At 39.5% G+C, this 12,716-nt stretch overlaps 1 protein-coding gene across 1 annotated transcript in view; it reads right to left on the bottom strand.

The window, feature by feature from the left end:
- Positions 1-393: 393 nt before the first annotated feature.
- LOC149317577 (thyrotropin-releasing hormone receptor-like) overlaps positions 394-12,716 on the bottom strand; it is a 28,266-nt gene continuing 15,943 nt past the window's right edge. The window contains exons 3-4 of the mRNA XM_089518940.1: positions 1,397-1,783; positions 394-481 (exon numbers count right to left, since the gene is read on the bottom strand). Of these exons, the coding sequence (XP_089375066.1) occupies positions 473-481; positions 1,397-1,783 (396 nt within the window). The 3' untranslated portion in view covers positions 394-472. The remainder of the gene's footprint in view (positions 482-1,396; positions 1,784-12,716) is intronic.

Below are 12,716 nucleotides of genomic sequence, written 5' to 3'. Positions count from 1 at the left end.
GGCCCTATGTTTGAAATGCAGGTGGGACTTGTAAGCAGTTTAAAAATGGGAGTTGTTGTTGTCTGCCTTCATGTTGTCTTGGACATATATGATGACACTAAAGGATAAAGTAAACTTTAAAAGATTTGTACTATCTGAAGAAAAAAACAATTAGGTCTGCCAACCAAAATCACTCAGTCCAAAGTAAACCCATGGTAATGATGCCCCCCCCCCCAGCACATGATTTCAAATTAATGTTAGAACACATGAGTAACTATGCATGTATGTTTGCCTTTTGCCTCTTTGTTTCCATAAAGCAAGCAATTCTGTAATGTTATAAAATGGCTTCCATGTGATATAAACAGCCCTGGTAATAATGAGTTTTATAACATCAAACATTATTTGAAATAGCCAGCCTGAAACTAGGTAATTCTGTGAGATCAAATGAACTAGAAGAAGCAGAACAGAGCAGGAGATATTGCTTCCTTCACCTTCAGATCACCTGAAATGAAAAATTGAGGCATGAGTCACTTTAGATGTCAGAGCTAGAAAGCATGAGCCAATCCATCACAAACTAAACTACTCCCAACAAACAGGTCATAGAAGCATAGCTTCAAAGTCTGTACTCTTGATTTACGATATATGTAGTTTTGTAATAGTACTCTGGAATTGATGCATCATATTCATCATTTCTGATGCTGCTTGATGAGCCAGTTATATAAAACTGCTACCTGCAATCGCTAGGCCATTGCTTTAAAAGGCTCCAGATGCAAGTCAGAGATCACCCTGTCCAAGCAGTAGCTATTTCTGTTTATACAGGGTTGACTCAGTGTGAGCTAAGGATAGGTGTAAATGTTGTTTTAGTTCATTTTTTTTCCATTAGAATTTACCAAAACATTCAAAAAGTTTGAACATGGGAGAAATTACATGGACATATTTGCTCAACCATTTCATAAGCTAGGGGTCTGTAATATTTTTATTTTATTTTATTTTATTTTTGGTCAAAGGATACATTTTCTCAGTGGTAATCTAGTAATGGCTCACATGTCAATGGTAGATAGCACTAGAGTCAAATGCAGACAGGACCACCCTCATCCCCCATTCTCTTTCCACTAAACCATTTTTCCTCTCAAACTATCTTTCCCAACTTTCCCCCTGCTGCTTCCTCTCCCTCTTCCTTGTAACGTCCTATCAGCACCCAAAGCTGCCAGGGAAAGGATGAATTTCTTCCTTGTTGCAGCTTCCAAAACCAATAGGAAATGGAGCAACTTTGTTCAAACTAAACTAATCTGGGTCTAGCCAATGCCAAGATGGAAGTACTCCAGAACATTTTATGTTCAGGAACAAGCCAAATAGCTCAGGCAAGGAGAGCTTGTTGGATGGTGAATTTATTAATTTTTTTGTTCTGATCTCTTACCTCAGAGGACACACATGTATCATCAAAAGATATTTTTGCGGATAGCAGGTAAGCTTCAGTGACAGTGATGTCTTCTAGCTCTGTGTTGAAATGGTCAGTCTCCTTGATGGCACTGTAGTTGAGGGCCACACTGTAGTTGGAGGGCTTCTCTGACTGCTTTTTCTGGCATTTGCAGAGTTTTCTGAAGGCTGCTCTGAATTTCTGGGACATGAGGTTATAAATCACGGGATTGATGGCACTGTTTAGATAAATGCAGATCCTGCAGAAGAGCAAGAACCAGTTTTCTTGAAAAGGGTGAGACAGGAAAGAGTTGATGACCACCAGAGTCCTGTAGGGCATCCACAGAAAAGCAAACAGGATTACAACCACAGCCAACATTTTGGTAACCTAGAGGAAGGGAAGAAAAAGAAAGAAAGAAGTGCATAACATATGAGTAACAAGTGGAAGAATGGGATGTAGGAAAGAAAGATAAGATAAAGGCTTAGCATTTTTGCCCAAGGGGAGGGAACTGGTGGCTGTCTAGATGTTTTTGGACAAGAAACTCATCATCCATGACAATGGGTGGAGATTATGGGAGTTGTAATCCAACATGTCCAGGAGTCTCATTTTGGTCAAGGAAAGGCAAATAAAGATTTTTGTATCTCTGAGCATGTTTTCTCCTCCCAGTGCTGCTTATTGCCATCATCACCATCAACTTTTCTCATTTGCAAGTATATTTGGTGGTATTTTGGCTTGAAAGTGAGAAAGGGGGGCTGGCATGGAAGGATGGTGGAGAAAAGTCCAAGAAAACTCAAAGCAGAAGGCACCAGGGTGGAGTAAAATGTTTGTTACAGGAACACACACACACACACACACACGCTGTGAAACATTAACAAAAGAGTACATGTTTGTTTGATCCACAACCGTATATCACACAACAGGGGCACCAATTTATATATGTTTCTCTAGAGTTAGATTTTCTGAGTCTTACCCATGTCCATTTGGCTGAAGCTGTTTAGCTCCTATTGACATCTGGAGCAGATAAATATTAAACATTTCTAGAAGGCAGTGGCTGCACGGGGCTTCTTCCCTCTGGGTACACTCCCAACCCAGTTTCATAGTGCCAGTTTCTTCTTAGGACCTTATCACTCGGGGAAAATCAGGGGGAAATGGAGGTTTAAACATCCAAAACATGATATTACAGTTAAGATTTTCACACTCATCACTATTAAACAGGCAATAAACAGGAACAAATCATTTTTGGGATTTCCCCATGAATGATTTGTTGCTGTTTATTGCCTGTTTAATAGTGACATTATCTGAAAATCTTAGTTGCGATATTGTGCTTTGCATGGGATAATCAGTGTTCAAACCTCCCATTTTGCCTGATTTCTGTGTGATAATTAGAGATGCTTTGGAACCACTACTACCACCATCAGCCTCCATAGTCCAGGGATTGATAAAGTGTGACCTGCAGGCCAAAGTGTCTCTTGGGCCATTTTTGTGTTTTATTAGGCTCCAACATTCCCTGAAGCAAGGTAGGGTTTTTAAAACAACAAACAAACAAACAATTTGTTTCCCCATCCTAATTATAATTGCCTTGCAGAGTTGTGGTTTAGAGGCAAAATGGGATGCAGGCTCCTCAAAGTCACCCAGCCACTACAAATAAACCCACACCCAAACCAGAAGTGGGTATCTGGCCATGTCTTGCTTATATTTTGCATTTTGGAGGAGGGGAGAGGGTATGTTACATTTCTAGTGTAATCCCTATTAAGCCTTGGAAGCAAAAACTGACCTTCAAACCATTAGAACTTGCTCACCTCTGCTATAGGGCCTAATTAGATTTTATGGGTCATGGAGGTTGAAAACAGAACATGCCCTTCTACTTTGGCACCATCAGTTATTTTACTACCATTATAGCCTAGCCTGGGTCAACTAATAAAAACATGTTGTGGTGACTCAGACTTTCAAAAAGAAGAAGAAGCATATGACATAGATGCCTAACCTATGCAAAACCTCTGCATGCCAGAGGTGCTTAGTCAAGAGAGTTAAGCCAGTTGTGTGACACTAGCCAATCATAAGCAATTTAAGTGCTTTTGTGATTGTAGCACTTTGTCTGCTGAACTTAGTGTTCCTCATGCACTAAATTAAGAGTGCTCCATTTGATCTGGAGTGAACAGCTAGTTGCTAATGTAATTGCAAATGGGACTTTGTGATGGAACAATTACCTGGTATAAAGACATACAAAGGTACTCAGCACACACCAGCTCTGCAGTCTATTGAAGTTATTCTCCCATAAGCGCTTACTTGTAGAAGAAGCCAACTAAAATTAATACAGGTTGAGTCTCCTTTATCCAAAATTCCAAAGTCTGAAATATCCCAAAATCCACAATTGTTCACATAGGTGGCTGAAATAATGACACTTTGGCTTTCTGATGGTTCAATGTATGCAAATCTTTTTTCATGCACATGATTCTTCTTCTGTTAATTTCCAGATTGATCATGAAGAGAAAAACAAATGAATTGACCCTTCTGCATCTAGGAATTACTACAAAAGTTTCCTGAAACTATAAAACAGACCTATGCCTTGGGTAGAGTTTTCCCAGAAGCAGCTGGTTTTCCAAATTGCATACTGGAAATACAGTATTACATTTTTGGGACTTCATCTCCCAAAACTCCTCAACCACTATGGCTTAGTCCAAAGCTTCTGAAAAGTACCTGGTTAAGGAAAGCTGTATTAGTCAAAGAGACATTTCTGAGGTTCAGTAGCACCTCTCTTTTAGCATCTTGCTTTGGATCCAAAAGTAAAAAGGGTTCATTAATCACCTAGCCGATCACAACATATCTTTCCCCAACTGAGGGACTTCTAGGCATGTTGGAGTACAAAACCATGCTGGTTGGGGATAATGGGAGTTGTCGTCCAATTCATTTTCAGTGCCTCTAGTCGGGAAATTGTCCATAATATAGAGGCTGCATTTGGCTTGCCAAGTATAAAATCAAGCCTTTTTTCCCCTTAAAGAAGAGGCAGTGGAAAGATATGGCATGTCCTTTGTTGCCTTTGGGACATATCTCCAGGATATTAGAAGCCACCTAATGGCTTCCTTTGTTCTTCCTTTGTTTCTTCCCTTTCCTTTGCATGTCAAATACAAAGAATACAAATTATTCTTTGTAGAGATTGTTTTTAATGAAGTGTTTTGAACTCATCAATCTTTAGGGCCATTCATTAATGCCCTTTCAGGAATGGTGAGGCAATTCCATCTGAACAAATTCCTGGTTTCATTAAAAAAACACTCTAAAATTCTATCATCATGGGATCTTCTTGCCCAGAAACATTTTGAAAGACGACTCTTAATATTTTAATTTAGGAGTGATTCTTCAAACAGGAGGCAGGGACATGGAAGTGTGGTGGAGGAACGAGAGACTGAGGGAAAGAGAAGCGGCTGGTTTTTTCCTTCCCCAAAGTGAAACTCTTTATGCTACAAGTGTTATTTTTAAATGTAAAAATCCTTCAGAGTCCACAAAATATTCCCAATTAGCTAAGTGCTCTATTTGCTGCTTCCTTCACATTATGGTGTCTAAAGAAAGCACAGAATCCTCCTTACTAATCATGCAACTCTGTATTAGACACATAAACCATTCATTTAAGTATGGTGCTCTTGTCTGATTTTGCACTCCCAACATTTTGTATTAGTCACCAGTGGGAGGCCATGCTTCATTTTATCACTCTATCTGTTCAACCTGCATGCAGAAAATATCATTAGAAGAGTATGCTTAGAATTGGTAGAAGGAAGAGTGGAGGAAGAAACATTAACAATCTAAGATAGGCAGATTATACCATACTGCTAATGGAAAGCATCATATTCTTGGAACAATTTCTAAAGTCAAAGTGGAAAGTGCAAAGGCAGACCTACTCCTAAACATAAAGAAAACAAAAATAATGACCATGCAGAATCTATGTAAATTCAACCGTAGATAATAAGGAAATAGTTAAAAGTTTCCCAAACCTTGTATCAAACATTGATCAGAACAGAGACTGCAATCAAGAAATCAGAAGAAGATTAGGAATAGGAAGGGCAGCTCTGAAAGAGCTAGATAAAATCCTAAAGTGTAAAGATATACAGATGAACACTAAAGTCAGAATTGCCCAAGCCATTGCATTCCACATCACCTTAGCTGAGGAAAGCAGATAAGAAAATCAACTCATTGGGACGTGGTGCTGGAAAAGAGTACTAAGGATACTGTAGACAGCCAAAAAGAAAAGCAAATGCGTCTCAAAACAGATCAAGCATGAATGCTCCCTGGAAGCCAAGATGACTACATTGAAGTTGTCGTACTTTGGCCACATCATGAGAAGGCATAATTCATTAGAAAAGAGAGGAAGACCACATACTAGATGGATGGAATCAATCAGGAAGGTTCAGGAAGACCACAAGCTTGAACCTACAGGTCTTGAGCAGAGAAGCTGAGAATACAGAAACATGGAGATGTTTCAGAGGGTCGCCATGAGCTGAAGCTGACTTGAAGGCAGCTAACAGTGACAACAAAAGGGAGGGCATGAAACAGGCCTTTGGGGGTTCAGCATCCCGAGAAAAGACAGGGGCTGTTTGGAGGCTTTTGAAACATTTTGAAAGGGTGTTTTAAAGTATTTTAATGGATGTTTGAATAATGGTGTAATTTAGTATATATAATTAAGTGTGGTGTTTTAATACATTGTCAACCACTTTGCATCTCAGACTTGGGAGAAAGATAGAATATACAGTTGCCAGACTGAAAACTGATGGCTCCTGTACCTTTAATGTTTTTATAGGATTGGAAATGGAAGAAACTTCTGGTGAAATTCCCTTTTCTGCAGAATCATTAATAGTACAGGAGCCTTCTCCAGTTTTCACTCCAGCAAATCTAGTTGTGATATAAAATGAGGAAGAGAAGGAAAAAGGATCTGGAGCTGTTCTATTGTTAGCTATGGGATGTAGACCTTTATTAAGCCTTTACATCCAGGAAAAAACAGATCTGTTGCCCCTGAGGGCTCCGTGCAACGATTGGGGAAAATTCTTGTTTTAGATTATAACTCCCAGAATCCCTCAGACAGCACAACAGAAGATTCTGGGAGATGTTTTCCAAAAGTAACTTATTTGTTAGTGGTATATGGGATATGAAGTCTGATCATAATTTATCAAAGTACTGAAGTCTCCTTGTGGTGGTGAAGCATGATTGGAGGCAATGGTAAGCAGGGCTTGCACTGGTGCTGAGTGGAGCAAGCTAGTGTATCTCTCCCTCCACCTTTTCCCCCTTTTGCTTCTCATGCACATTCATGGAGAAGACTAACATGTGGGAAGGTAATTTCTTTTCCTACTCTTGTTTCCTGCTCCACATGGTGTAGTTATTTAAGCACTGAACTATGGCTCTAGAAATCAGGGTTTGATTCTCTTTGGCCATGAAAACCCACTTGTCTTGGGTAAGTCATGCACTCTCACCCCTACAAAACTCCACGCTACATTCACCTTAGGCTCAGCATAAGTCAGAAAAGACTTTAAGGCACACAACCACCACCATTACATGTATACTATAGGACATGATCTTTAATCAATGTGGGTGTAAGGATCACCAAAAGCCTCTACTGAATCCCCAAATCCCACTGTGATGTGAGCACTCTGCTGTTTATATCCAGGAATGGGAAAGACTGTGTGCTTGCTAGGACCTCACAATATGTTGCAAAAGTGTAACTCCCAAGCAACATAAATGTGGGATCAAAATGGCAAAGTTTGTCAGCGAGGGTGAATATACAAGCTAAGACAGACTGCAGCAGTGTCTTTTTGCCTCAGCCTACTGGGAAATCCATATTCTGCATTGTCCTCTTCTTCCCCCATAGTTAATTGAGTGTAAACTACAGTCGGCCCTTCTTATACACGGATTTTTTATACACGGATTCAAGCATACACGGATTGAAAATGTTCCAAAAAAGTATAACTTTACCTTGATTTTCCATTTTTTTATAAGGGACACCATTTTGCTATGTCATTATATGTAATGGGACTTGAGCATACATGGATTTTGTTATACACGGGGGATCTTGGAACCAAACCCCAGCGTATAACAAGGGTCCACTGTATATTCACACTTTTAACTCAATTTATAGCAAGCAAAGCAAACTGAGGACAAAGGGAGAAAGTGGGAGACAGAGTGAGAAACTGGGACATTTTTAAAACAGCAGAAAAAGTGGGACAGCAGAGTACTGATCAAGACTGTCCTGCCAAATTGGACACTTGTGGGGTAAGTAAGAAAGATCTTAAACTTTATGGGCTTGCAAGGCTCCTTTGAGGATGTTCTTTCCATATGGATGTAAGCTTCCCTTTGTGCCATGATGCTTTGTAATGCACCACATCCATTATGATGGATAATCCCTTCCCATAAAGTCAACTCAGGTGCTGTGTGTTAGCAACTGTATAGGGAAAACAGGGCAAATAAGAGAGATGGGTCATCATGCATGGGAGAAGCCAAGCATTTGCCAGTGTACAAAGAATATTGAAGAATGTGCTGTGCAGCCTACATTCATGAAACATATAGTTAAAGTACAGAACATGTACATTGGCCACAGAATGCAGAATGTCCACTGGATGCAGAGAAGAGGTGGTAGAATGGCATATGCTGAAAATGCATTGGCTTAAAACCTGATCAGAGCACTGCCAGAGCTAATAAAAGTTAGTGTCTGAATTACAATGCCCAGAATCTTTCATAAGGTACCAGGTTGGTTATGGGATTCTGTGAGTTCCTGTGAAAATTTAGTTTTTCTAGGCTCTGATCCATACTGCAACACTTCACTGGAAGTCTCACATGCTTATTTGTAACATATTTGCTGGCAAATGAGATCCAGAAGAGTTCTTTCTTCATTTCCAGTGCTATAGAGTTCCCTCCCCTTCTCCCCTTGCTTGACTTTTTAAGAGAAGCACTGACTGTAGCAGCTTCAGGTGAACCTAAGGACACCTGTGCTCTCTCCAAACTGCAGAGCCAGCATGAGCCAAATTGCACGTATACTGGATACGTGATATGCAACTGGGATTGCAGTCCTCACAGAGACAGATGCTGGAGAATAAGGTGCCTGGAAGTTGACTCCTGAGCTCTTAAATGCCCTTTGGCATTAACTCTGTTCTCTGATACTAAACAGGTTTGCTAACTGTGAAACTCCAACAAAAGGACTGATTTGTTGAGAAGGTGCTTGTATTTCATGATTTATTTCTCCTTGAGCAGAAAGTGAAACTAGATTTTAGAATGGCAAGGAACAGGCAGGTATCTGAGAACTTTGTTAAAGGTCTTAACTACCACCCAGAAAATTCAGTTTATGATTTTTGTATAAAGTAAAAGTTTCTGTGGAGTTTAAAAACCAAACTTATAACAAGCAAAGATGAATAATATCCTACTGTGGTATATAACAACAACAACAACAACAACAACAACAACAACAACAACAACAATCTATTATTATTATTATTATTATTATGGTATATATGTTCAGATAATGTGTGCAGTGCATGTAAAAGAGTTCTTTAGATTCTAGCTAGAATCTGCATTGTCGTTGTTGTTGTTGTTGTTATCTTGAAACTAAGAATTAAAACGTCATAAAATGCCCCAGTCAAAGGCCAAACCTCAAACCAACACAAAATTTGCAGTAAGATTTGGAAGTTGCTGTTCATCAAGAGTTACCACCCAACCTGAAAAAACTGAAGCAATTTCACCAAGAATCTATGCAAAGCTGGTAAATATTTGCCCAAGAAAATTTCAGCTATAATTGCTGCCAAAGGTGCTTCTACCAAAGTTTGACTTGAGGGTGCTGGTTGGATAGTTATGTAACCAGTAAATGCCGCTTTGTTTTTTTTATATACAATATCTGTGTCACAGTAAAAACATTCTCCCAGTTCTTGACAGTGCCAATTAAATCCATTTCAATTCCTGATTGTAAAACAACAAAATGAGGATAAGTTGGGATGAAGGACTATTTTTCAAGGGATTGTGTTATAGATGCTGAATGTGGCACAAAAATATTGGAACATCCCAAAACCAGGTTAAAAACTACAATGGCCCCTAGACTTTGGAACAATTTACCAGAAGAGGTCCGTCTTATCACTTCCTTGGAAGCCTTCAAAAAGGCACTGAAGACGGATCTCTTCCAGCGGGCCTATCCAACTGATCTCCTTTAATCTGATTTGTACATCTGAATATATGACTCGATCCTTATGACTGAGCAACACTGTAATAACTTTCTCCTTTTCCCTTTTATTTTTATTTATTTGATTTATGTTTTTGAATTATGTATGTATTTTAAGTTGTTTTTACTGTTGTAATCCCGCTTCGATCCAAAGGGAGAAGCGGGAAATATAAATAAATGTATTATTATTATTATTATTATTATTATTATTATTATTATTATTGATGCTTCATTATCACATAATGAAGAAAACTCTCTAGTTCCAGCAGAAAGCAGTTTTCATCAATTGTTATTCTAGAAGTGTTTCCTGGTCTTGAATGCAGTATATCTATGTGGACCACACAGTGACATAAAACTGTCTTGGATAGTTTTGGATTATTATTTTAATATGGTTCCAGATGGTTCTTAGTAAGAGGTTTCATTGCAAAACATTTATTTTAACACCTCCCCAGAAGTACAAAATACACAGTGTTTTATAGAGTTAATTCATTTGATAAGAGAGTCTTTGTTAATGGAGACACTGGGAATCTATGCCCCTCCAGATGTTATAGCCTACCACTACCATAATCCCTTCCTGTTTGCCATGGTGGTCAGGGCTTGTGCAACTTGTAGGCTAAAGCAGTGGTTCCCAACCTTTGACCTACCAGATAACTTGGACTTCAGCTCCCAGAATTGGGACTGATGGTCAAGTTACCTGGGGCTTCTTGGAACTGAAGTCCAAAACAAATGGAGACCAAAAGTTGGTAACTATTGGCCTCAAGCATTTGGAGAGCCTGTGTTAGGGAGATATGCTGTGCTAATAGGGTTGCCAGGTTAGGACTATCCCGAGTCTTGAGATTTCAGGGCCAAAATCCAAGTTCCAAGAATGATTCTCCCCTGCAATGTCACAGAGGTGGGTCCTGATGATGTTACAAGGCTGATGACTCCTGGTGGTGTGATTAAGCATGATACATTAAGTATCAATCACTGTTGCATCAAGTACACAATTTAAAGAGAAAACACCTGCCTTGTTAATTCTAAACAGAGCAAACAAATTGTATCAATGGGATTTACCTTTATGTTGATTCATCATTCAGCAATTGATTCAGTGGGTCTGCTCTACTTGGTAATAACTCATAGTATTCAAATCCAAATGAGGAAAAAAGACACATATACTTTTCAAGGAAGCACACTCATGCTGAGGATTGGAGATTCAGGACCAGACCCTGAGATCTGTAAAACCTATGTGCCACATCAAAGAGGATAGGTTTACTAAGACATAAATCTCATTATGTTTGATGAGGATTCATGACTGGTAATATAGCTAAGAACATAGTCCATTCTGCCCACCAACATTCCCACCATAAAATGTGCTACAATAACATCACCACAATGCCATGATAGCCTTTTAAAACAAGTCAGTGGAGAGCACCTGTCTTATTTTTAAGCTATTATGCTCTTGGAAACACAAATTGGCATGAAAACAAGATGTGTACCTTTGCCCTTTTCAGCTGCTGTTATTATGCATGGAAATTTGGCAGCACAGAGGTTGCTAGCCCTTTAGGTACTAAGCTATATAGAAGTGTAGGGAGATGGCTCTTTCTTCATTCTATACCACAGAACAATCTTGCTATGACAATATCTAAGAAAACCTTGAACTGACTGCAATCCAAAGATGTAGCTACTGTCTCATTCCGTTTCTTGCAAAAACCTTTGTCTCAGTGATCACACCATGATGAAATGTTCACTGAAATTAAATTTGCATTGAATTTAGCTACTTGGGTTCAGAATAAGGCAAATGAAACTTTGATCTGCTGTCTTTGATCTTCAAAAGACATGCTTACCAGGATGCCAGATTATAGCTTTTTGTTCCAGACAATGTTGGATGCTTTCTTAAATACAACACCACTAAACTAGCCTCATTTAATTAAAAAAAAAAGACAACATATTGGCTGCTAAAGTGAGAAAAAGGAACAATAGTTTCCATTCTTGGTATGCCTATGATGCATCCACACTTCAGCACAATGCACAGAGGCACCCCTCTGCTTGCCTGGTTTTGCCTTAGTTAATTCAGAACCTCTCTCCTGAAATCAACTCTCTCATTTCTGCAATCATATCTCACCTTCTGGCTCTTTTGAAATATCTACTGTTTCTGTGACTTTCAAACACTTGTTCATCCTCCTTGCCCTTATATTCAAAATGGTTTACTTGTCAGACTAAGTACCTCACCAAAGGACCTTGTAGGGCTGGGGAACAACAAGCCCTAGATCAGTGACATAGACTTGAGTTGATTGACTCAGACCCAACTCAGTCTCAAGTCACTTCATTGACTCCACTTGGCCTCAACTCAACCATAAATGATATGACTCAACTGGAATTGAAATTTTAGCAAACAACTTGCTGATCCAACTTCAGCCAGAAACAAGAAATACTTTAGGCAATGGGCCTGAGGCAAGAACTGAGGTCTACTCAGCAGCCTATTCCTACTGCACATTCGAGGAGCCTTCTGAAACTTTTGAAAAGCTTTAGAAGGATCTTTCTGCCTCAAGCCCATTGCCTAAGACATTTGCTGTTCCCCTCTTAGAATCCCTACCCTAACTTGTGTATGTCTTCTTGATTTCCTGGGTATTGAAATCCACCCACCCACACACACATTTACCATCACCACATCTTTTGGAGACTTGGAATAAAGGACTTGAAAACATCACTGCCCTAGAGTCATATTTATTCTTTAAAAGGTAAAGTTTCCCCTTTGACAAGGTTGTCTGTGATGTATGACTGTAGAGAGCTGTGCTCATCTCCATAACTAAGCCGAAGAGCCAGTTGTCAAAGACTATCCTGTGGTCATGTGGCCACTACAACTGCACAAAGTGCTGTTACCTTTCCACTGAAGTGGTCCCTATTCATCTAGTTGCACTTTTACATGTTTTCGAACTGCTAGGTTGACAGAAGCTGGGGCTAGTGATGGGAGCTCACTCCACCATGCAGCACTTCAGTCTCAAACTGCTGACCTGCTGATCTTGCAATCGACAGTCAATATCTTAACCAGTGAGCCAAATCTGTTTGTCTTTAGCTGACCCTATTCCCCATGGTGCTGCTCTGCTTTTGTCTGTGTTTCTTTCATTTCACTGGAATGATTCTTAAGGCTTAATTTCTAGCAGT

This window comes from Sceloporus occidentalis, unplaced genomic scaffold, assembly GCF_023333645.1.
Source record: "Sceloporus occidentalis isolate IW3139 unplaced genomic scaffold, rSceOcc1.0.p SCAF_3, whole genome shotgun sequence".
In the NCBI taxonomy this organism is placed as follows: domain Eukaryota; kingdom Metazoa; phylum Chordata; class Lepidosauria; order Squamata; family Phrynosomatidae; genus Sceloporus; species Sceloporus occidentalis.
Note: the sequence above shows the minus strand (reverse complement) of the source record. Positions and strands in the feature narration are given on the sequence as shown.